At 37.5% G+C, this 27,328-nt stretch overlaps 1 protein-coding gene across 2 annotated transcripts in view; it reads right to left on the bottom strand.

The window, feature by feature from the left end:
- The window catches only part of LOC123856523 (disks large homolog 2), an 812,179-nt gene that overhangs the window by 505,822 nt on the left and 279,029 nt on the right, over positions 1–27,328 (bottom strand). For both annotated transcript variants that reach the window (XM_064576814.1, XM_064576815.1), the window contains exon 6: positions 9,394–9,530. In XM_064576814.1, coding sequence (XP_064432884.1) covers positions 9,394–9,530 — 137 coding nt within the window. The remainder of the gene's footprint in view (positions 1–9,393; positions 9,531–27,328) is intronic.

The following is a 27,328-nucleotide window of genomic DNA, read 5'->3' as shown; positions in this document are numbered from 1 at the left end:
AAGAAGCTGGTTGCAAAAAGAAAGAAGAGGATTAAAAAAACAAAACAAAGGGAGAGAATGTGATCAGGCAGGAGACTAGAACAAAGCCATACACTAGAGATTTAGGGTATATTTTGGTCTTTTAGAAGAAACTGTATCCCAAAATTTTAAAGAGATAACAACTTTATATATACACACACACACACACACACACACACAGCAAAAATAAGGTTAACTACTATGAAGAGATAGAATATGACTCTATAAATGAAAAATAAAAAAGATTTTTAAAAAAGGGATTGATAAGATGTTGGTTGAATAAGGGAAAAAGAAAAATTCAAAAAAAAAGAGAAAAAAAAGAAAATTAAAAAAATTAACTTTGAAAGACTAAAGAATCAGGGAAAAAAGCCATAAATTCTACGTGCTGTATTTCCGTAGTGCTGGAGTTCTGCCATTCTCATTGATCAGTAAACTTGGTCTTGGCTGGCTGTTCTTGCTCATCTTCTGGGGGAAGGGCCCGTTGCTGTGGTTCTCAAATATCTTTGCCGGAGGAGGAATTGCCTTTCTGGGCCTGGGGTAAGTAATCTGCTTGGGTTTGCTCTTGGGAGCTTTTGTTCCCTGCAAGCTTTCTGTACAGCTTTGGAGGATGAGAGTGAAAATGGCGGCCTCCCAATCTCTGCCACGGAGGAGGAGCCGAGAACTCGGGGTCCCACTCCTCAGTGAGTCCCCCAGAGAAAAGCAGTCAATCACTCCCATCTCCCTGGTCTCTGGCTGCACTCCATGCTCACCTGGCCTGTGACCAAGCGTTCCTATATCTGGCATCTGACCCCGTGTGGAGTCTCCAAACCCAGCAGATCCCTGCGGTGTGCTCCCGAGCTGCTCCTCCTGGGGGAAGAAGGGGAATCTCCCAGATCTGCCACTTGTTGGGTCCCTGCTGGAGGAGCAGTGGCCCGCCTGTGCCACGGATCACGGTTTATGGCAACCCCGAGCTGAGAGCCCACTCCTCGGCTCCATCTCTGCAGCTGGCTTCCCCACTCCATGATACCTGGGAGCTCTGCCACAATCAGGAACCCCTGGTCTTTCTGTGACCCTGAGGGTCCTGAGATCACACTGTCCCAACGAGAGTTCCACCCCCCACTTAGCCACTGGAGCGATGTCCCTCAGTGGAGCCTACTTCTAAAAGTTCTGATTTTGTGCTCCACGGCTCTATCACTTGCCAGTAGCAGCGGACAGAGGCCTCTCCCCCGCCGTCTGTCTTCACGAATATCGCCTCGGATTCACTTCTCCGCATATCCTCCCTTCCAGAAAGTGGTCGCTTTTCTGTTCAGAGAGTTGCTGCTATTCTTTTCTTCGATCTCCTGTTGAGTTCGTAGGTGTTCAGAATAGTTTGATTCCTATCTAGCTGAATTCCTGCGACCGGACGAAATGTAGGTCTCCTACTCCTCTGCCATCTTGCTCCTCTCCCATTGACTATTTATTCTTTATTCTGTACCTTTTATTCCCCCCTAACTTATTCATTCCATAACTGGAAGCCGGTATCTCATTCAGCATTCACCCATTCACCCTCTAATTAGAGTGTTTTTATCTTTGTAATCCCCCAATTGATGCACTATAAGTAGTAGGCACTTAATAAATGTTGAAACAATTATATAAATATGTTAAAAATTACATTCCAAAGAAAAGCTATCAAAATTCCCTAATTTATAGGACGAATGAGGCATTTGTGTTGAGTTTCTAGATTACACTTGTGTTGAATCAGAAAGGATAAGAAATGAAGGTCTTGCAACAAACAGCACACATTTATGGGACACTCACTCTGTGGCAGGCATGGGATAGAAGGATGAAAGGCTGGTACAGAATGGGAGCACTGGGTTACATCAGGTTATAAGGGACATGATCAAACCTCCAACAGTGTGAATTTCTTTCTCCATTAATCGTTGATGAATTTCTTAACTTTTTATTCCATATATAGACAGAGCAAATAACAATGTTTTTATTGACTTTTCCAGCTTCCTCTACAGCAGTGGTCACCACAATGGACAATATAATATGAACCCAAGGGCAAACCACTGGATACAGGAAGAATTCCGTATCTGAACTTCTATTAATATTTTTATCTATTTTTATGTATGTTTTAAAATGCGCATCATGTATTAGCATAGTGATATATGTATGCAATATAAAGGAGGGAACTATACATATGTTAGAGGCAACTTTTTGTGTTTTACTGGTGGAATGTGTTATTAAAATCATTTTAAAACCATGCTTTGTAGTAGGCACCTATATATATATTAACTATAGAGCAAATTCTATAAACAGAGTTAAACCAAATATAAGCAAAAGAAATAGAAAACAACATAATGGAAGGCTTTAACCCTCAAATAAGATATGTCACTGGATTGCACTGCATTGTAATTTTATTACATTTGAGAAAAATTACAACCGAGTCCAAGAAATAATTATCCAGATTTTTTCCCCCAATGCTTCAGAAAGTACGCTAATTGCAGGGGACAAAGTTTGAAGGGTGAACTATTTCTGAATGCCTTTCAGCCCATTGTTGGAAAATGCTAAAGGATGCTGTACTGGCTTGATAGAATAAGTGTTACCACCAAGATCACCCTCAGGAGAAGCAGTGGAGCAGCTACAGAACAGGCTAGAATGTGATTAGATCAACGTAGGACTGTGGTTCTTAACCTGGCTACACATTGGAATCACCTGGAAGACTTAACATTTTTTTAAAAAATGAAGCATGGTGCCCACCACAGAGATTCTCATTTGATTCTTCAGGGTTGATTGAGGTCTGGACATCCAGAGTGATCAAAAACTTACCATGTGATTCAAATATGAGAGCAGGATTAAGAACCAGAAGGGTTGCGTGAACTGGTGGAGGGAATGTGGCATTAGGACATTGACATCTAGGTCAATTTCACAATTTATTAGTTATGTCATATTGGAAATCCCTTTGTTATCTCTGAGCTCCAACTTTCTCTTTTGGAAAATAAGAGTAACAGTACTGACTGCTCTCTCCATCTCCCAGGGGCTGGAGTGAGGACTATGTGCGTGCTAGAGGTGGAAACCTCTTTTGCGTGGAAGCGTGTGCTGGTGGCAGGAAAGAGCCATGTGTAGAGGGCGTTATCCATTTCAGTTCTCATCTAATGTCAGTCTAACAAATGGAAGTGCTTTCAAGTCCTGTTCATTATTCAGAAATTTCTACATATCTGCATTGCCTTCAGGATGATTTTCTTATTAATATTTGGGTGAAACTAGGCAGTTTTGTAAATCACCAAAAAGAATAATTTAGGTGCTCACAACTAATACTCATTCAGAAAATTGTACTGTTTCCACTCACATTCCCTAAATCCACTTAATGTCCTTACCATAGGATATTAATTTTGAAATAAAAATAACACCAGTTAGAATGGCCAAAATTAACAAGACAGGAAATAACAAGTGTTGGCGAGGATGTGGAGAAAGGGGAACACTCTTACACTGTTGGTGGGAATGCAAGCTGGTGCAGCCACTCTGGAAAGCAGTATGGAGGTTCCTCAAAAAGTTGAAAATAGAGCTACCTTATGACCCAGCAATTGCACTACTAGATATTTACTCCAAAGATACATAAGGGGCACATACACCCCAATGTTCATAGCAGCAATGTCCACAATAGCTAAACTGTGGAAGGAGCCGAGATGCCCTTCAACAGATGAATGGATAAAGACGTGGCTCATATATACAATGGAATATTTCTCAGCCATCAGAAAGGATGAATACCCACCATTTGCACCGACATGGATGGAACTGGAGGGGATTATGCTAAATGAAAGAAATCAAGCAGAGAAAGACAATTATCATATGGTTTCACTCATATGAGGAATATAAGGAATGGCACGGAGGACCATAGGGGAAAGGAGGGAAAACTGAATGGGAAGAAATCAGAGAGGGAGACGAACCATGAGAGACTATGGACTCCGGGAAACAAACTGAAGGTTTCAGAGGGGAGGGGAATGGGGGGGGATCAGGTAGCTGGGTGATGGGTATTAAGGAGCACATGCGTTGTGATGAGCATTGGGTGTTACATGCAATGAATTGTTGAACACTACATCAAAAACTAATGATGTATTATATGCTGGCTAAATAAACATAATAAAAAAATTAAAAAAGAGTCACTTGCACACAGCACATCCAGAGTATACGCCACTGAACACTAATTCTAGGTGCTTTATAGCATCACTTTAAGCAAAGGGCTGCATAATGAAGTATGTTTGAAGATTATAGTATTCAAATTAAATTAGTTCCCTGACTACAGAACTTCACTGACCCTTTAATATATTTAAGTTCACGGAGAATCTGTAAGAGAGGTGAGATACAGGTTGTAGAATTTCCCAAACTTAGGTGACATTTTCATGTGACACAGTAATGAGATTAGTATTTTAAAACACACTTGGGAAACACTGATCTAAGGCACTGGTACCATGGTATAGAGGCCAAAACAGAAGACCAAAGATGTACATGTCGAAGATCACTTAGGTCGAATTAATTCTGGCTGGCCATCTGTGAGTCCACCATCTCCCCACTTCACTTCAATGCCTTTCTTACCTTTCTCCTTGTCTACTCCTTCCCTTTAAGGAAACAAAAACACAGACTTATGCTCTAAAAAATGTCAAAGCTCTCTCACTGAGAATTTTTTTCTTTCAATGTCAAGCGAAAGTTATGAAAAAAGTTATGAAAAAAAGAGACTAACTTTCAATCACAATGCGACGAAAGTTTCGACAATCAGCAGCTCACGTTATCCCTGTAGAAAAGACAGTCAGATGACCCTGGATTCAAAGTTGCTGGTATTGTGTAGAAAAGAGATGAAGATGATCACATTTCTGTAATATATGTGGCCCTATTATCATCTTGATAGGGCTTAATAAAAACCAGTGTGTAAAAATATATGAATGAATTTAAAACTTATCAGCACTGTTAACCTCTTGACCATCTGTCTCAAGAAATCAAGGCCAGAAGTTAATGTATTTAGTCTGAGATCACAACACTAAACTACTGGTACAATCCATAAAAATCCGTGTCATTGTCATTTGACAAAATAAAAAAACAAAATTCTAGTGAATGATAATAAGTGCCAAGCAGCAGGGGAATTAAAAATATATTATTTTGATAAAGAGAACAAATACCATGCATCTGAGCACACCATGAAACATCAGAGAGGACTGATGATAAAGTCATTTTATTTGAAACGCTAAGTCTTAGGGCAAAGGTAATAGGCAGGGTAATTTTTTCCTTATTATAGAATAAATATAAAGGCCAGATGCAACAATATTGCCTGTGGTTTTAAAAGGGGGAGAATAACATTCTAAGGAATCAAAAGTTTTGTTAAAAGGGTAATCTACTTAGAGACGATAAATGGATGTGCGGTAAAACTGACTGCAAGAGTGAGAGAAAATGTGTAAAACATCTTAAAAGGCTGAGAAGTGAAAAAGTAGCAAGACCTAAGTTTTCAAACAAATGTAGAAGAGGAATTAGTCTTCACCTGTCTGTCTCCAAGGGACAGAGCTGTGAATAAAGCAAGAAATGTATAGGGAAATGTATTTTGATATAATTTTAAGAAAAAACAAATCTAATGATGGCTAGTATCTAATGGGTAGCTTCTAGGAGGCATTGAATTCTCCATCCTTAGTGTGTTCTAGCAGAGTGAGGGACTAGTTCACGTCGCTTTTCTGTGGATTCTGATGTACCAGTGAGTTGGAATAAGATAACATCTAAGATGGATACTTTTCAATTCTGTGTTATAGTAAGTACTTAGGGGGGAAAAAGGACCCAGCACATATGGTATGAGGAAATTAACAGAGTTTCATTTTAGACCAGTTTGCTTACAGAACTATGAATGAATAACATATGGGGAACTTTTCCTAAGGAGTGAGAGGAGGGAGTGGTGCAAATTGCTTTAGAAAGAAGAATAGCTATTTGGAGAAAAATATACAGTGTGGTACAGCTGGTAAATCACAGAATCTAAATTATTTGTACTTCCTTTGGGGGAGGAGAGTGGAAGAGGAGAAAGATAAAGATGATGTGAATGTAGGGTAATAAAGAGAAAAGGAGGTGGAAAGGAATGACAGAAGGAGAGCATTAATAAATATTGTTGGGCTGAAGCAAGATAATTGGTCCTTTGGGGTGGCTTCCGTGATTTTTTTTATTCTTTTCCTCAGCATTATTTTTCATTCAGAATATTATAAAATGAATCATTTTCTTTCATTTCTAGATTCAGTTTGGCAGTTGCCTTGGAAGTACTAATTATGTTTTCCTTACATAAGAGAGGAGAGACCTATTATTCTTGAAGGTTCTTTTTTTTTTTTTTAAATAGGCTTTAAAACTCAAAATAGTTAAAGATTATGTCTCAGCTATTTTTGAAATCATTACATGTACAACGAATATCAAGAAAATGGTAACGGAAAAATAGCATGGTGCCTGGAAAATCCTTTGACGGAATTATATAGACTTTGAGGTTTTTAATTTTTTTTTAAGAATTTTAAAATAAAGCTAGAAATTTAAACAGAACTTCAAGCAATCAGCAACACAACATCTAGCTTGATATTACAATAGCAGCAGTTAAAGAAATGCCAAAAGAGTTGTCTACAACCAAACTCTTACAGAACAATGAATCAAAGGTCAAATGTGTTATTACGACAGCCATTGATTTAGAATGAAAATGTCCTCTTCAGTTTTTTCAAATTTAATGCTACATAAAAGATGGATATCATGGTGTATTTTATTCCTAACAATAAAGTTTGTATTCTTGAGAGAAGTTGTTGGATCTTATACCTCAATAATACTTTCCTGGTTCAGAAGACACAACATCATAAAAAAAACAATTTTTACACGAAAGCCAAAAAACCCCAAAAACCAAAAACAAACCAGAAAACACAAAAACTAGCTAAAAAAAAAAATGCAGAATGTCTCAAGAATGAAAATTGTAGTTCTCCTACACGGTATAGGGCCTATTGCTAACAATACCATATTGCATACTGAAAATTGCCAAGAGAGTAGATCTTATGTTAATTGTTCTCACCACACACAAGCACAAAATAATAATAATAGGGGTGAGAGGAAACTTTGGGAAGTGATGAATATATTTATCACCTTGATAATGGTGATGGTTTCTTGGGTATATACTTAATACCCAAAACCATGGAGCTATATACATTAAATATGTAAAGCTCTTTATATGTCAACCATACTACAATAAGATGGTTAAAAGAGAGAAAGAAAGAAAAAGAAAGAAAGAAAAGAAAAAGAAAAAAAAAAAAAGAAAAGAAAGAAAATGACTTAAGGTGGTAAAGAAGCCCCAACTCTTCATTGCTACTTTGACTGAAGTCATTAATGCCATATTTTTTGCCATCCAGTTTGATCATACATTTTCTCCTGACAGAGTTCCTTTCTGAGTAGTGGTTATTGCCTGGGACATGGTAGGTGTTCATCATATTACTTGTTAAGTAAAGGAATAAATGAATGAATGAATGATAACTAAATAAAATGAAGTAAGGAATTGACTGACAAATTCTAGGAAACAAATGAAAGATCATGCTTGGTGCTTATAAGCCTGAGTGCCTGGATTTGAAATCCAGTTCTGTACATTGTTAACTATAGCACTATGGTCAAGTTTATTAACTTGTTTATTAACAAGTTTATTAACCTCTCTATACCTCAGTTCCTTTTTGCTTATATAAAACAGGTTGTTGTGAGGAATAAATTCATTACAAAAAAGCACTTTTAGAAGTACATGGAACATAGCAAATGCCAAATAAATATTAGTTATCAAGATTTTTATAAAGGTTTATTCAGATAATTCAATACCAAGGTCATTGACAACTATGAAATTAGACCAACGGGACTAAGGACAAGCTGTCTAAAGCCCAGAGAAGTGGGCACAATGTATTCTGAGGTTCAACCTCTGAAGCTTGCACATGTCACAGAAATTACTATCCTGTTGAGAATATAAATTGATCTTTTCCAAACACTTCTCACTCGTGTTGGAGATAATGGCTCCTTGCAGACATTAGAGGCCATGTTTTACAAGGGCAGACATGTGATTAGATATGAATATACTTCTCTTGGGAGCTCTCTTCTAATAATTTTCAGTATTTGATTATTATCCTGTAGGCTTGGTATAAAACAGTAAATAGAGATATAGTAGTTTTATTAAGTGCAATCCCAAATTTGTACTGCTTATGTGCTGCCTTAATTTTGCTTTAGTTTATCCTAGAACTCCATGGCTTGGGAAGGTCAGCTATGTTCTGGTGTTAGTCATTGCTCAGGGTTCCTGAAGCATGTAGGCAGCTGGTAAATAAAAGAGCTGTAACCCTGTCTGATGGGGGTGGAGAAGGGATCCATTTACACATGTGACAGAACTCAGGTTATGAATTCTGGGAAATCAGGGACTGTTTACACTATCTACACTGGTTGAACAAGGGACCACAGGGAGACATAGAAATGTACACATCAATAAACCAGACAGTGAAGTTCCCTTGCTTATGCAAAGCCCACCTCCCTAGCAGTAGGAATGTAACACTCTCTCAGGCTGGGCTAATAGGTTATATTGGAAAAATAACAATCTGTTTCTTGTTGTATCTGTGAAAACTAGTGAAAATTCAGATTTGTCTTTAAAATGTCAACAAAGCAGATACAATTGTACATGTACTTTTGAAATCTCCCACCACAAAATCTGCTCTCCCTTCTTTTCCATTTCTGCCAGTGATCACTGTTATGAACTGAATGTGGCCATTCCCTCAAATTCATGGCTGACGTTCTAACCCCCAATATGACTATATTTGCAGACAGTCTTTTTTTTTTTTTTAAGATTTTATTTATTTATTTGACAGAGAGAGACATGGTGAGACAGGGGACACAAGCAGGGGGAGTGGGAGAGGGAGAAGCAGGCTTCCTGCCAAGCAGGGAGCCCGATGCAGGGCTCGATCCCAGGACCCTGGGACCATGACCCGAGGCGAAGGCAGACGCTTAACAACTGAGCCACCCACGTGCCCCTTGCAGACAGAGTCTTTAGGAGGTAATTAGAATTATTAATTAAATGAGTTAAGGGTGAAGCCCTAATCTGATAGGACCGGTGGCCTCATAGGAAGAGAAAGAGATCTCTGTCTCAGCCCAAGCCCAGGGGAAAGGCCATGTGAGGACACAAGAAGAAGATGGTTGCGAGCCAGGAAAAGAGATCTCACCAGGAACTGAATGGGCCAGAACCTTGACCTTGAAATTCCCAGCTTCCAGAATTCTGAGAAAATAAATTTTTTGTTGTGTAAACCACCTAGTCTATGGTATTTTGTTATGACAGCCTGAACTATGACAGTCATACACTGGGAAACAAGAGCTTTATAAATACAAATGTAGTTTTGCATGAATCATACTTACCATTAGCAGTCTGTCTCCTACTTGCAACCTTCCATCTTTTTGTGCAGCTCCTCCATCTATAATTTTAGTTACATAAATGCTGTTGTCTCCAGGAATGTGCTGGTTCCCCACACCTCCTGCAATACTGAAGCCCAAACCTATGGGAAAGAAAAAGAAGTTTTGTTTTTTTTAAGAAAATGCCATTAGCCATATTTAAACAGTCTAAACAAATTAATCCTTGATTTATTACAATGGTAATAAATAACAGTAAGGATTCTACTTCAATCGCTTTTGTTCTTTAAATATTTGAAGATTTGTTGATTAATGCTAATGAGGCAAAGCTCTTGAAGTCAAGCCCATGTGGTCATTAGTTTTGTTCTATTTCAAGACTGTACACCTAACTGTTGCTCCCTAGCTAATTAGCAGATAATGGGTGACTGGCCAGAATAGGGATCAGGCAAAAGGATGTGGAAGAATCCTCGGTGAGGCAGACAAAACACAAGTACTGTCCTGCTCATGTGGAGTTGGTGAGCTCATCTTTGTTGTTGTTCTAGCACAGAGAAGTATTGCCAATCATCTGGGTAGAGACCTAGACACTTCTGATATTTCAGGATTAAAAGTACAGCTGTTAGAAAATTCCAGAAATTCTGAGACAAGAGCCACGAGGAAGATACATGAGCTATTTATGTAATAATTTCAGAGAGAAGATAAGACAAAAAGAAGCTAGACGCTTGTCCTTCTTGTTTTCTTCTCTGGCCACCTTGTCATATTTTCATACTTCTTGGCACTTATTAACCACTAGTGAGGCTAGTAATACGCAAGAAATGAATCATCCGTGTACACAGTCTAAAGACATAAGAAATAGATTCTATATTTTACCTTTATTATTTTTAATAACAAGTCATGGAATATCAAATCATTTTAAACATGGCAATTTTCTATTTTGAGAGATAAATTTATACTGTACTATAGCTTACAAAACTTTTATTTATATTAAACTATGGAATGGTAAGAATAATTAAAAACCATATGGGGCCACTTTCAAAGAATGAGTGATAGACTCTTTAAAGTGTAAAAAATAAAAAAAAATCTTTCCAGAATATGATTGAATACACATTCAATATAATACTTGTAGGCTATATATTCATTGCATTTCAAAATTATAATTACCATGCAAATTACTCAGAAAGATAAATATAAATCAAAGAATTTGTACTAAAGGCATAGGAAATTTCTATGACTTACTTGGCTTAAGAAATTTTTTTTAAACAAACCATCCACTAAGTTACGTAGTTTTTTTTTTTTAAACCACATACCTGTTTTATGATAAAATCATTAAAATTTTTGGCATTTTATATGACAACAATGAAAAACACTTAAAAAAGCTCTACTTCACTATGCTTTTATTGATTAAATATTGAATAGGGCTCTTAACGGCATAAGTGATTAGATAATGGAAAAATAATGGCATAATAAATTATAAAGTTACACCTCTGAAATTACATTTGAAATAATTTTTTGTTAAATTAACTATAATAGTTAAAATAAATGGAAAATGGATTTAAATTGATAGGGCAATTAAAATAATTGTTATTTAATATCCTACTAAAGCGGATAATTATTCTTTATTGATGCTTTGACATCCCATAGATTTATAAATGTATTTGTTTGCCTCAGATTTAAAGAATTTGTTTATTGAGCAAAAGGTGACTAAGAGTAAATAAATGCTCCCAATTGGCTTTTCCTTTGAAATTTATAATGCGTGTCAGCTCATGTTTTTCAAAACTGTTATTTTACATGTATATATGATTCTAGGGGAATTAAAAAAATACATTTACAAAAGTTTCATACCCACATGCTAGGATCAAACTACTGCATTTATAATAGTATAGAAGTCATTCCAAACTGTGGAAAGAAAAGGTTAAAACAAATCCAGGGACTCTGATTTACATGCACTGTAATAATAGTAAATGCCATAGACTCACTGAGTTACAGAAGAGCTAAGGAAACAAATTACCACTGTAAATAAGGTTAAGTCCAACAAAGGGAATAACTATGTAGTTGACATTTGAAGTTGAAGATTGTACCAAGACATTGAAATCACTATACTGTAGACATAAATATATCGCTAAAAAGGAAATAATTTTTTTCCCCTGAGATTAGGTTTAAATACTTCTTTTTAACTAGTGACTCTGCTCAAGGTGAAACAAACTGTTTTTAGTAAGAACCCTCTGAAGTTACAGAATTGAAAATTGTCCCTGATTTCGCTTACTTTGAAGGAACATGGATACACTGAAAAATAATCAGCATTTGATCAACACTCAGCCATATTGCAGATGTTTGACATAAGTAAATATGTAGCTTATGTCTACAGCCAGAACACAAATTTATTACAGGTGGAAGTATCCATCTGTGTTGTAAGACTAAATCTGTCCTCATTCATTCATTCACCAATTCACTCATGTATCCATCTATTCAACAGACATCTCTTGAGTACCTACTATGAATCGTATAAGCAGTTGCTGTCAACTGTGGTCAATATAATGTAAAAGAAGGGATTGGCCAACACTAAGAAATATGAGTGAGTGTGGCTGAACCTGGCTGATGCAATGTTCTAAGCCCAGACAGTGCCATTGATTTTTGGAGGACTACTCAATGAAGACAAATGTGGGCCAGGACCATGGCGCAATCCAAAATTATCAGTTTGGAGGCACTGGGGATTCCTTGCATATACTTTGTTAAAGCAGGGGCAGGCTGCCTACATTATAGGACCACTCTATCCCCTTATTAGGTAATATTCCCTTCTTCATTCCATTAGAGACACAGTTGCAGTCTTGATACTTCTAGAACACAGTGGACATACTCCCACCTTAGGCATTTGATCTACCTGTTTCCTCTACCTGGAATATACGTCCTTCAGGTTTTTGTTCAAATCTTAATTTCTCTAAGAGCCTGAATCTGACTTCCTATTTAATACTGTCTCCTAACCATACACCCCACTTCCTTATCCTGATCTACTTTTCATTTTACCTTAGCACTTATCACCTTGTAACACATAAGTCACCCATGTATTTTATTTTTTTTTATTGTCTGTCTTCTTGAAGAAAATATGAAGTCCACGACACCAGGGATTTCTGTCATTTTATGCTGTGCAATAGAATAAGGCCAGTTATATAGTGACCTCCTAATTATTAAAAGGACAAATGAACAATGAATGAACAAATGAATATAAAAGGATGAAGAAAGTCACAGATCTCTGAGAAAGCCTCTTCTTAAAGAGGAGGCTTGCAGCTTTAATGAATGAGGGACAGCTGAAAAAGTGAGCACTGTTAGTTGGAGGGGCTAACTGGATGAGGTTATTACTTGCCTCAGGTCAACTCTGATCTCGGTCCTCAGTCTGCACAGAGTTTATGCCAACCACTGGGCAGGCAATGGGCAACAGCAGACACAGCTTCACACCGATTCTTCCATCTACTAACTGTGTCAAATGGAGCCGTAATTGTCTCATCTGTGATAAGGGAGTAAGTATATCCATGTTCTATAGGAATTAGCACATACCAAAATGCTGGATAAAGAAAAATTCTCGGAGTGCCTGGGTGGCTCAGTCGTTGAGAGTCTGCCTTCGGCTCGGGTCATGATCCCAGGGTCCTGGGATCGAGCCCCGCATCAGGCTCCCTGCTCGGCGGGAAGCCTGCTTCTCCCTCTCCCACTCCCCCTGCTTGTGTTCCCTCTCTCGCTGTCTCTCTCTGTCAAATAAATAAATAAAATCTTTAAAAAAAAAAAAAAAAAGAAAAATTCTCTGCTCTCAACAAGGTCTCAAGCTGTCTTGAGAAACCGATACCTAAACACCTTGACATGATTTAACTGGCTAGAATGAGTTCTGTAATGGTACTAGTGTTATGTGAGCCCAGAGGGGAGCGTGACTTACTCAGTGGGGGAGAAGAATCAACAAAAGGTTTAGCATTTGGGCTGAGTCTTGAAGGTTAAGCTAGACTGGATAACAGAGAACGCACCTTTCAAACCAACACATCCTCTGGATTCCAGGTGACTTAATGACTGAAGAGTCAGCTGCCCTGACTTACATTACACAATGCTCATAAAATCCCAGTTTTATTGGGCTGGAAATTCAGACAAAAATGCCTGGCAAACAGTCAAAACATGTACTTATGATAAGCTAGAATGGTCCCTAATAGGATAAATACAATGAGTATGATGATTTAAAAGAAGCCTTACAAATAGCAAAAACACTTTTATGGAAGTGATCAATTTAGAAAAATGATCATCATTTTGAAAAGAAGTGTCTATGCATAAGAAATGGTCCCATCAGGCTCTCCGTCCCCTCCCCCCAAACTCAGCTCAGGTGGGAGTCTGTTTATCCCTCTCCCTCTGCCCCTCCTCCCCTCGTGCTGTCTTGCCTCACCCACTCTCTTGCTTTCTCTCAAATAAAATCTTAAAAAAAAAAAAAGAAAAAGAAAAAAAATGGCCCGGGGCAGGGGTGGGGGTGGGGGAAGAAATGGCTCTGGACCATCAGGTGACGGCAGACTAATCAATTATAAAACTGAAAAGAGTTGGTGGGTCCCAGCAAAAACACGGACCCTAACACTATCTACTGTGGAATGTTTGGCTATTAAGAATAGTCCTAAACATGTCTATGCATGTACCAGTAATAAACAAAGCTGACACAGAAAAATATAAATACTAAAATCACAAAGAGAAGTAAAATCAGCAGATATTTCTGTATCTTAGTAAAGAAAAAGAAACAGGGGCGCCTGGGTGGCTCAGTCGTTAAGCGTCTGCCTTCGGCTCAGGTCATGATCCCAGGGTCCTGGGATCGAGCCCCGCATCAGGCTCCCTGCTTGGCCGGGAGCCTGCTTCTCCGTCTCCCACTCCCACACTGTTCCCTCTCTAGCTGTCTCTCTCTCTCTCTCTGTCAAATAAATAAAATAAAAAATCTTAAAAAAAAAAAAAAGAAAAAAAAACAGGTGAAATTTAAACACCTAATTCCTGAAGCAATTAACAACTGCTGTGTTGACAAACATGTGATGTGCAAACAGAATTTCAGGATTACATCTATTGCATAAAGCTGGGTTCCTCTTTCTATATTTCTTGCATATCCCCAAATTGAAATTTCTCAGGTTGAGACAGGACATGCAGGCATAGGGAAAGGAATGTCTGAACCTTGTTAAAACTTAAACTTTTCCCACACAAAACCTTTCCTTCATCCTATAAAATAGAACAGGAGGAGGAACAGATCACAGTTCACCCTTTTCGCTTGTTGTCTGCTTACACTGAGGAGCAGGTGTTACTGAGAGGTGGGGAACTGAAAGCAAAAATCCTGGCAGCATAGATTGATATTGTGCTTGAGAAGCTCAGAATAAAAACCCAAATGCTTAAAAGAGTCGTATGATTACAATGTTCCCAAATATTCTTTGTGGGTATAAAGAACGAAGCCCCATGATGTCTTATAACCATTCAATAACTTGGTTCAATTTCATTTTGTGTGACTTTACTAGAACACTCTTGGGGCCTCTCCAAACAATTCACTATTATTAAGCAGGCCGCTTCTGTCAGTGGATCTAGGATCTGCTAGGTAAGGTGTTTACTACTTTACAGAAAACACTAGTGGCATTCTGTACATTCTGACTACATGTTTTTATTAAAGGAATCAGAATCCATCCTACCCCCTGGCTGGCCCTGTTTTAGAAAACACTCACCCATGCGGGCAATTTAACTTCAGGTACATGCATTTTGGTTAAAAAACACACACACACACAAAACTTTACCTGTGAGTCTGGCCCACACAGATAGCTGTTTGACATCTCTTCCCCTCCAGAGAGAAAACTTTGCTTAAAAAACACCAGAAATGCACCTTTCATTTTAATTTGGAAGACTAATTAAATCTCACGGGGCACTGTTGGTATGGTTAATTAAAAGCCAAAGCTTTATTTACTTACTCTCTGGATTCTCCCTGGGTCCAAAAGACAAAGTTTGGGGTTGAAAGAAGCGGTTCTTTTTTAAAATTCCCATGGCACTGGGTGGTGCCTGGGTGGCTCAGTCAGTCAGGTATCCGACTCTTGTTCCGGCTCAGGTCATATCTCAGGGTCATGAGTTTTAGCCCTGTGGCAGGCTCTGCTCAGCATGGAGTCTGCCTGAGATTATCCCTCTCCCTCTGTCCCCTCCCTCCACTCAGGCGCACATGCGTGCTCTCCAAATAAATAAATAAAATCTTAAAAAAAAAAAAAAATCCCACAGCACTAGCTCAGCATGCTCAATCCTGCTTAAAAAATCTCTCACAGGGGCGCCTGGGTGATGCAGTCGTTTGAGCGACTGACTGGGTTTCCCACACAGAGCCTGCTTGGGACTCTCTCTCAGCTCCTCCTCCTGCTCTCTCTCTCAAATAAATAAATAAATCTTTAAGAAAAGAAAGAAAAAAAGAATGTCCCACAGATCACACAATTAACACAGTCAATGTTCCAAACTTTTTCTCAGTGTACCTCATAATACCCACTCATTCTTTTAACACATCACTTTAATGACTATTTTATTGTGAAAAACCCCATTTCTTAGAGCTTTCCTTGTTCATTTTTTTCTAAACCTAAACTTTCCCTTCAACTATAGAACTTTCTCATTATTCCTTTTCTTCCCCCTCTACAATACTCAACCGCTTACCTTCAATGCTTTTCTTCTCTGGCTTTGACCGTGCCTTTGTCCTATCCTGAAAATTTCTTCTCTTGAACTTGCCCCAGCCTTCTCTCTGTTAAGAGCTGAAGCTTTTAAAGTTACCTATGGTTAATGTTAACCTTAAAAATAAAACTGCCAGTTTTTTTATCAGCAAAAAATGAGCTTATTTGGCAATAGAAGAAAACTGCAATTTGGAACAAGCAAGCTATAGTAAAATTATAGGCAATACTGGACAGCAAAGGAGAAATTCACTCTTTTTTTAACTTTTTTATTATGTTGTATTAATCACCATACATTACATCATTAGTTTTTGATGTAGTATTCCATGATTCATTGTTTGCATATAACACCCAGTGCTCCATGCAGAACGTGCCCTCCTCAATACCCACCACCAGGCTAACCCATCATCCCACCCCCCTCCCCTCTAGAACCCTCAGTTTGTTTCTCAGAGTCCATAGTCTCTCATGGTTCATCTCCCCCTCTGACTCCCCCCTTCATTCTTCCCTTCCTGCTACCTTCTTCTTCTTCTTCTTTTTTTTTTTTTTTTTACATATAATGTATTTTTTTCAGAGAAGCACTCTTATGGAGGAAATGAGAAAGTTGGAAGGGCTGTTACAAACAAAAATCTACTGCAGTATACTGGGAGTATAGTGGCTTTTCATTGGTTGAGTTGAGAGTCTCTCATTGGCTGGGCTGTTGCCAGGGGGAAGAGGAAAACCTTTATTCGTTCTGCTGGAGGGGTAAAGTAGTAGCTAAAGTCCTAAGGACTTGCAAGTTATGTCTTTCCTATTGGGTCTGCAATTGACCATAAGTGACAGGGCATGAGAGCTCCCCCTTCTGTCCTCCCGACTCCAAGCATACTCCATAGTGGTTTTCCTTTATTAAATTTCACATTACTAACTCTGTTTTCTCATCACATACACCTTTCTCAATCTACCCATCTTGCTCTATATACCACAAGTGACTCACATGGCATCTGCTAAATTGAATTATGTCCCATCAAAACATTTGCTAAGCTCTTAAGCCCTGGTGCCTTTGAATGTGACTTTATTTGGAAACAGGGTCTTTGCAGATTTAATCAATTTAAGATGAGGTTATACTGAATATACCTTTTTAGTAAGAAGAGAAAATTTAGATTCAGAAACACAGGTATGCAGGGAATAGTGCAGGTGACAACAAAGGCAGAGGTTGTGGTGATGCATCTAGAAAGCAAAAAATGCCAAGGATTGTCAGCAACCACCAAAAGTCAAAAGAGAGAAATGGAACAAACTCTCAGAATTCTCCAAAAGGAACAAATCTTGCAGACACCTTGATCTCAGACTTCCAGGCTCCAGAACATTAAGAGAATAAATTTCTGTTGTTTCAAGCCACCCAGTTTGTGGTCATTTGTTATAGCAGCTACATAATACAGCATCCAATCTTTATGGTCTGAGTGGTTGCCTGCAATATCCAACTCTCTTTCTTTCTAATGGAAATCGTATGTATGTATGTATGTATGTATGTATGTATTTATGTCATCCTCTTCTACAATGAAGATGAATAAGGTAACTATGAACCAGTTCCAGCAGGCAAAGAACCCAGCCAGTTATCCAGAATTTTCCTCCAAAAGGCCTGCAAAATTCTGATGGGCCTTTGCTCTTTCTGCATTACATAGAACATTACTTATTGCTTTTTCATTCCTACACTCACATTAGACTGCTCTGTTTCTTCTCTATTTCTCTTGCTACTTCTCTTGTTTTATTTATCTTCATTTAATTGCTCTAAAACAGTGATTCTTTTTTTTTTACTTTTCAGCAAATGTTTTATTCTTTTTATTTTATTTTTTTATTATGTTGTGTTAATCACCATACATTACATCATTAGTTTTTGATGTAGTGTTCCATAATTCATTGTTTGCATATAACACCCAGTGCTCCATGTAGAACGTGCCCTCTTTAATACCCATCCCCAGGCTAACCCATCTCCCCACCCCCTCCCCTCTAGAACCCTCAGTTTGCTTCTCAGAGTCCATAGTCTCTCATGTAAAACAGTGATTCTCAGAATGTGATCCTCACATCATGTGGGAGCTTGCTGGATTTGCAAAATTTGGGGCCACGCCAGATATCCTAAACCAGAAACCCCAGGGATGCATGCTAAATTTGATGATCATTTCCCTAGAATAGTAGTTATTCTCCAAAGCATACTCCATAGAATCTTATTCTGTCTATAATCTCTTTCTTGTGGAGAATCCATTTCTTGTTTCAATTACCACTGCTAGGTTGGTAAATATCCACACTTCTTGTACCTCCATCACTCTTTGGACTTGATTTGTCACCTTAAACTCATAAGCTTGAAAGAATGCACTCATAACCTCCCTTCAAAACTGGCCTCCTTTCCTATCTTATGTTTTCTAATTAGATAAATATTTCAGATTAAACCAGAAGCTCTTTAATGTTTGGCATCACACTTATTCACCACTAGACCCCAGGGACTCTTATGATATCTGGCAGAGACTTATTGGACAATATTTTTTGTAATAAAGTACAATACAGTAGTTGTTATTATGTTTTATCAGAAGCCTCTGTGAATATAAATATAAATGTAAATGTAAAAGTCCTCTCTCTATGGCTATTTAAGTAAATCAAATGTTTATCCAATCATGGGCTCCTTTATTATAGAAGGCTCATGACCACATTCCCTGATTCCAATCTTTCCCTGCCTGACTCTCCAATCTATTCTACAAATATTTTCCAGATTATTTTTTTCCTAAAATTCTATGTTCATCATGTTGCTCTATTACTTGAAATTGTCCATCATTGGTTATTTTCTATAGGAATTCTACATACCCTTTTTTATTTCTTACTTCTCTGCTACTAAGCTTTCCCCAGGCAAGCTGATCTTACTGTAGCATTTTGTTTTGTTTTTATTGTTAAACCTGTTCTCCACATCTGAAATGCCTTTACCACCTTAATTTTCAAGAACACGCAAGTCTTTGCCGGCTCAAACCCACTGCGGTAGTTCATTTCTAAGTTGAACTCCAGTAGAACCAATGATCTATATAAGCCTTTTCACTTCTATTTAAATAGAATGAGTTAACTCAGTCAACAAATACTTACTGATTACTCATGTGCCAAGCACTAGCGTAAACACTGTGGTCATAGGAATGAATCAGAGATCTATGGTTCTTTTCTAGTGGAGGGTAGAACAAGAAAAGAGACAATGAAAACCCAGCGGTAAGTGCTGATAGAAGAGGAACAAGGCTTATAGGCACACAGAGGTCGGTCGCCTATCTTGGGTTGCGGAGGGGTGTCAGAGAAGGCTAACTGTAGGTCCTGAGACCTGGAAGATGAAAGTGACCCAGAGTTTAAAAAAAAAAAAAAATGAGTGGGGGAGAAAACATCTCTGAGGAGGGTGACATGCATCCAAGGACCCAGAGTTGAAAGAAAACATGGCTTATTTAAGAAACTGAAAATAGTTCAGGTGAAAGCAACAAGTAGTCTTAGGAAAAATACAAGCTCTGAGGAGAAACTGTGACTTTCGTACTCACCAATATACACTAAGCCCCTGAACTGAACTTAATAGTTTGGGATAAATGAATGTCTGGAGAGAGCAGGACACTTCTCCACTGAATTAGGAGGGAAGGAGAAAAGGATGATGTAGATAAAGGTTAAGATTATAGGTTTAATGGCAAGGACACTAAAGGAGTTCTCATCTTCAATTTACTCTGATAACAAGAAATTGTGGTTTATCAGCCAAGGAGGTAAGTAGTGAGGTTACAGATTTGAAGAAAGTACAGAAGTTTGAAATGGCTATTCTAGAAAATAGAAGGAATAACTGATTAGAGAAATGCAGAAAAGTTGCAAGGAATTGTTGATTGTCTAGTTAGGGTTTAGTCACTATGAATTAATGATTGCACTATTTTATTTTTTATTATTATTTTTTAAAGATTTTATTTATTTATTTGAGACAGAGAATGAGAGACAGAGAGCATGAAAGGGAGGAGGGTCAGAGGGAGAAGCAGACTCCCTGCCGAGCAGGGAGCCCAATGCGGGACTCGATCCCGGGACTCCAGGATCATGACCTGAGCCGAAGGCAGTCGCTTAACCAACTGAGCCACCCAGGCGCCCCTGATTGCACTATTTTAATACATATATTATTTTCCTTTAGCAATTCTTAGCAGTCTGGGTATAAGCACAGGAAGTGTAAGCAGTTAGATTAAATAACTTTACAAAATAGTCTTTTTTGTGCATTGATCTTCTCTCTTCGACTAAATTATATGATCCTAGAAAGCAGGAGTTACATAAAACAGACCATGTTGCGCATAGTGCTGGCATATAGTAATTTCCCAATAAATAGTTTAATGATTGAATTGTACAAAGACCAGTCACATGGCATAGCATCCCATATTAACAGGGATGTGTACACTTTAGCTGACTGCTTTAGCTCAAGAAAAAAAAAAGGCACCAGAATAATTCATACTGAGCATTTTTAGTGTGCTAACAACTGTGTTGTATGCTAAAGAATTAATGGAGAGTACATCAGTGTCTATTGTGTTTAAAGGAACAATGAAAAAATAAAAATGAGAGACATGTTTACTCTTTATTAACTCCAAGAAGGGATCAGCACTAACTTGCTTTCATCCTTACCAATGAAATAACTTGCTCTAATCTCAGTTGACTGCTCATGGGATGGTATGACAGAATGTAATCAGATGCTTTCTTACTGGTTTACAGTCTGTTTTATTGTACTTGAAACAGAATATCCTCATGCTCCCAGCACTGAAATATAACCTAAGTGATAGCCCTATCAACTACATCTGTCTGTGTGGTTTTCCCAGGTTAATTCTAGCTGCCGCTGCAAACCAAGGTCATTAACATTGACCTCTGCATAAAAGTCACCAAAATAACAGATTATTTAAGAGATGTGAAAATTATCTCACATGTTGAAGTTTGATGGGAATGTCCCAGCTGGCAGGGTGTTGCTGGGGAAAGCCAACTGAAAAGCCTGAAGGGTAACTGGATGGGTCTTACTATATTTCCATCTATGAAGTCTCTTATCCAGTAACACTTTCTCTGCACAGTCCTTCCTAATCCCCACCTCTTTAAATTAAAAGTAATCTCTCTCCATGACCACATATAATATTATCTTCTAATGACACATCACTTTCTACACTGGAGTATAGTTATTTATAGGAAGTTTTGATATTTATTTATTTATTATTATTTTTTAAAGATCTTATTTATTTATTTGAGAGAGACAGACAGAGATAGCGACAGAGAGCAGGAGCAGGGAGGAGAGGGAGAAGCAGGCTCCCAGCTGAACGGGGAGCCCTATGTGGGCCTCGATCCCAGGACTCCGGGATCACGACCTGAGCCAAAGGCAGATGCTTAACTGACTGAACCACACAGGTGCCCTGGAAGTTTTGGTATTTATAACAGTTAATAGCTGGTGTAGCATGGACACTAACCACCAGAAAAGGTATCTGCCATAAGCAAGTGCCGTGTTATTTACCACCTAACTCTCAGCTCTTCTGTAAAAAATATTCATTCCCCATCCCCCATGTTGACAGCTATCATTTTGAAGGTAGAGAGAATAATAGTACTTTTATTTATGTTTTCCAGGCATGTTATAAATAAAGTAGATACTCCAAAACCAATTTTAAAAATCAATTAGTGAATTAAATAAAGATCACTGAATCCTTTTTCCATAAGTATACTTTAATGAACAATGCAGGAAAGGGTTCAAGCTGGTAAAGTAAAGTGGTGAGTTATTTCATTCATTCACTAAAAAAAAAAAAAACATTCAGTTCCAGCCTGTTTGAGTTTTCTAGGGCTGCTGGAACTAAGTGCCACAAACTGCATGACTTAACAGAAATTTATTGTCTGACAATTCTGCAGGCCAGAAGTGCAGATCAAGACATCAGCAGGGATAATTCCTTTTGAGGGCTGTGGAGGAAAATCTGCTTCCTGCCTCTCTCCTAGGTTCTGGTGGTTTGCTGGCAATCTTTGGCATTCCTTTGCTCATGGATATATCCCCTAATATCTGCCTTCTTCTTCACATGATGCTTCCCCTGTGTGTATGTCTCTGTGTCCAATTTTCCTCTTTTTATAAGGATATCAGTCATATTGGATTGGGGCCCATCATAATGATCTCATTCTAATTTGATCATCAGCAAAAACCTAATTTTCAGTTAAGGCACATTCCCAGGTACTGGCAGTTAAAAGACTTCAAAATCTTTTGGGGGGACCCAATTCAACTCACAGCATTGGCTCTGGGAAAGATAACTATGAAGAGGACACAGTTCCCGTCCTCAAGGAGCTCACAGACCAGGGTGGAAGGAATGACAGAGTAAACAGCATAAACCATTGCTTTAGAGGAACGGCATATAGTAAAGTCACGGAAAACTTTTTGGAGACAATGGTAGCTGAGCTGAGTCCTGTTAAATGGCTGGAAGAAGAGAGACAGCGAGAGGAATTCTAAGCAGAGGGAGGGAGTAGCTTATAGAAAAGTACCTGCAGCTTTGATCTTTACAGTCAAAGAAGCAAATGGGTTAGGAGAACACACTGAGAAGAGACTCTGTGAAATAGAGGCTCATAAAGGCGCAGAGATGCTGTGTTAAGAAGTCTGGACCCTGGGGGAGTCTGGGTGGCTCAGCTGGTTTAAATGTCGGACTCTTGATTTTGGCTCAGGTCACGATCTCATGGGTCCTGAGATTGAGCCCTGCATCAGTCTCCATGCTCAGTGGGGAGTCCGCTTGAGATTCTCTCCCTCTGCCCCTCCCCCGGCTCTCTCTCTCTCTCTCCATCTTTTTCTCTCTCAAAAAAGAAAAAAAAAAAGTCTGGACACTGTATTAACAGTAATGGAAAGCCTTTGAGGAGTTTTAATTCCTGAATGACATGAACAGGTTTGATCTCTCCTAAATTTTCCTCATTAGTTGTAGCTGTTGTTTGAAAATACATTCAACTGTATTCTGTGTGGTTGGGAGGATGTTCTATTTTCTATTTTTTATGATAAAGTGTAATTTGTTTCCTTCCCAGATTTTGGTCTTTTTTTCTTCACTATATTCATTTATCTCTCATTAAAACGCATTTTGGGGAAACTTTTTTTCCCTCAATCCTATGTTAATGATCTAGTTTGAAACATTTTTTTTTTTTTACCAGTAGTGGTTTTTTTTGTCCCAAAAATGTCATTTTTTTATTATGTTATGTTAATCACCATACATTACATCATTAGTTTTGCTTTTTTCTGGTTCCCTCTCCCCAGTCCCTGTTTGTCACAACCTATTCATAAAACCAAACTTTGAAATATAAAATATAACATTAACAGGCATTTTTTGTCTGCTAAGAATCTAAAGAGCTAACACTAAATTCACTTATAAGCATATTAAAATTTATCAAAGATTTCAAATGGGCATTTTCAGCAGATGTCTGACTTCACTATTTCATTTGATTATCCTTATAGGGCTCTTTGCAAAAGGGATAATTGGAAAATCTAGATTCAGCTTGGGTCTTAGGAAAGAGTGAGAGTTACGTAATTGAAATAATTACACAAGTACCTCTTTTTGCAAGGACATTTTGCTCACCATGAAATAATAAAGGACTTACTATCGTTCAGATTTATAAAGTGCCTCACCAATATTTCCAGTATTTATTTTATGATTTCAGACCTGCCAAAGAAAATCTTTGGAACCACTGAGTAACAGAGGTTGCCTTATTACATTACGTATGACAAGTGCTAACATCTTCAATTATACAACAACTGAACTAAAGTACCTTTGCTTTGCCATAAAATCTGTTTCATTAAAGACTAAATATCTCTTATATCAAGTCCTCTTAATCTTCACAACAATCTATTCTATGTTACATATCCAGTTGTACAAAGCATGCAGCATGTGCCTTTGGCTTTAATCTTTTTTTTTTATATTATTATGTTATGTTAATCACCATACATCATTAGTTTTTGATGTAGTGTTCCATGATTCATTGTTTGTGTATAACACCCAGTGCTCCATGCAGAACGTGCCCTCTTTAATACCCATCACCAGGCTAACCCAGCCCCCCAACCCCCCCAGAACCCTCAGTTTGAAATCTTATACTTTCATCCAAATAGGTTTAATTTTCACAAAGCAATCCTGTTATATATTTGAATCTCTTTAAGGAGAAGAACAAACCAAGAGGCATCACACTTCCTAATTTCAAGCTATACTATATAGTTGTAGTAATCAAAACAGTATGGTACTGGCATAAAAACAGAAAAACAGATTAATGGAACAGAATTGAGATCCTAGAGATAAATCCAAGCATATACAGTCAACTAATATTTGTCAAGTAAGTCAAGAATTCTTAATAGCAAAAAAACAGTCTCTCTAATAAATGGTGCTGGCAAAATTTGGATATTCACATTAAAAATAAAGAAACTTTTGACCACTATCTTATGCTACTTACAAAAATTAACTTGATTAAATGCTTAAAGGTAAGACTTGAACTCATGAAACTCCTAGAAGAAAGCATAGGGAAAAAAGCTCCTTGACATGGGTCTTGGCAATAATTTTTTGGATATGACACTTAAAGCACAAGCAAAAAATTAAAAAGATGAGAATACATCAAACTAAAAAGCTTCTGCACAGCAAAAGAAACAATCAACAAAGTGAAAAAACAATGTACAGAATGGGAAAAAATATTTGCAAACCATGTATCTGATAAGGCGTTAATATCCAAAATACAAAAAGAGCTCATAAAACTCAACAGCAAAAAAAATCCATAAGTAATCTAATTAAAAATGGGTAAAAGACCTGCATAAACATTTTCCCAAAGAAGATATACTGATGACCAAGAAGATATACATGAAAGGATGCTCAACATCAGTCATAAGGGAAATGCAAACCAAAACCACAGTAAGGTATCATCCCACACATTTTAGAATGGCCATCACCAAAAGACAAGAGATAACACATGCTAACAAGGATGTGGAGCAAAGGGAATCTTTGCTCTTGGTAGGATTGTAAATTGGTACAGCCCCTATGAAAAATTGTATGGAGAATCCTCAAAAAAAAAAAAAAAGAACTATCATTTGATCCAATAATTCCACTTCTGGGAATATATCCATAAAAAACACTAACTCAAAAAGATAGTTGCCACCCCCATGATCATAGCAGTATTACTTACAATTAGCTAAGACATGGAAACAATCTACATGTCTACTGATGATGAATGGATAAAGAAGTGGTGCTATACACACACACACACACACAATGGAATATTATCACAGCCATGAAATATTATTCAGCCATGCAAAAATGATGAAATTCTGTCATTTACAACAACATGGAAAACCATATTATCTTACTTTTATGTGGAATCTAAAAAAACAAAATAAAACAAACACATAGAAAAAGAGATCAGATTTATGGTTATCAAAGGCAGGGGGGTTGATGCGGGGGTAAATGGAGGAAGGTGATCAAAATGTACAAACTTCCAGTTACAAGATAAATAAGTTCAAGGGATGTAATGTATGTCATAGTGATTATAGTTAACACTGTTGTATGATATATAGGAAAGCTCTTAAGAGAGTACATCCTAAGAATTTTCATCACAAGGGAAAATAAGGTTTTTTTGTTTTGTTTTGTTTTCTCTTTTTATTGTATCTAAATAAGATGATGGATGTTAACTAAACTTACTGCAGTAATCATTTCACAATATGTGTAGATCAAACCATTATGCTGCAAACAAATTTTACAGTGATGTATGTCAACTATGTCTTCATAAAACTAGAAAAAAAGACATGCCATGATAAAACAGCACATGAATTTTTAGAACAATTCACTTATTCTCAATAGGTCTGTTTCATAATGTGTAAGATGGATATAATAATATATGCCATGGCTTTTGTGTGGCGTAGTAGAAAGATTACTGGCACAAACCTGGATTCTATCATTTAAAAGCTGTGTCACCTTGTAACAAGTTGTTTAGCTACTCTTGGCATCAGTTTTAATAGTTACCTCATAATATGACAATGAAAATTAATTATGATAATTTATGAGAAGAAACCACACAGTGTTAAGCACTAATATTTAAAGAATATCCATTTCCTTTGTGTTCCCTCTCAAGATGGTAATGGAAGTCAAATGTGATAATACTTCCTTATAAACTGTAAATCAATTATATTTATATAGGCTTTATGTATTATTAATATACAAAGAATGATAAAATACTAGAATATAAAATGAGCTATCAGACACAAAACTCTGAGATCATCTGTCACTCACATCGACTTGTATTTTATTTCTCAAACTCTCTTAAAATACTGTCATTCATCATTAAAATTGGGTTTATCCCATGGAGGAAAATGAAATTACAGATCTGGGTTCTAGTACTTTACTCTCTTATATTACCTTCTTAGTGAACCCTCTCCAGTTACTCTACCCTTGGTTAAGTCATGAGTTTTTAACTTTATCAGGGTTCCACATGTACATAATATGAAATTTAATTAATAATGTCTATATATTTGGAACTCTACTGGCATTGGCAGAAAAATTCCAAAGGTACAGAAACTATAAATATATCTCAATGACTGACACAACTAGTTCGTATCTTTTAGAGATATAGGTTCAGTCTATTTTAGGCAGCTGTAGACAGATGGAGATTTAATAAGGATTTGGTTTAATCACTGCTCTAGAACATTCTTCATCTCCAAATGATCATCAAATACTTTTTATAAGTATATTGGAGAAAATAGAGAAAGAGCAGCATAAAAATAACTATGATATAATGGATAATGTGATCAGAGCTTTTTTAAAAAAATGTTTATTTATTTTTAAAGATTTTTTTTATTTGTTTGACAGAGAAAAAGAGTGAGCACAAGCAGGGGGACTGGCAGGAGGAGAGGGAGAAGCAGGCTACCCACTGAGCTGGGAGCCCAATGCTGCAGGGCTCAATCCCAGGATCTCAGGATCATGACCTGAGCCAAAGGCAGATGCTTAACTGATTGAGCCACCCAGGCACCCCACTTTTTTTTGTTTTTTTAGTGTGATAAGTGCTTTAAGTGTTTTAAGAGAAATGGAAAAGAGAAAAAAAAAACTTGAAAAACGAAGTCAGGTGAATTCAGACCATACTATCAAAAATAAATTTATATGCCGGTTCTTTCTTCCGGCATGAAGTTTAAGCTCTGAGTAGGGGCAAAACTAGGGGCAATACAGATCTAAGAGGGATGGGGATACATTCAAATAAGAGGTCCTAGGATGACCAGGTTGTTGTTAAGGTGGATAACTCTCTTTTTGTATGTAGCCTGATCTGTTGGT

Source organism: Mirounga angustirostris, unplaced genomic scaffold (genome assembly GCF_029215605.1).
Source record: "Mirounga angustirostris isolate CCGP_5_RB_7025 unplaced genomic scaffold, mMirAng1.0.hap1 SCAF_13, whole genome shotgun sequence".
In the NCBI taxonomy this organism is placed as follows: domain Eukaryota; kingdom Metazoa; phylum Chordata; class Mammalia; order Carnivora; family Phocidae; genus Mirounga; species Mirounga angustirostris.
This window is presented reverse-complemented; position numbering and strand designations above follow the sequence as displayed.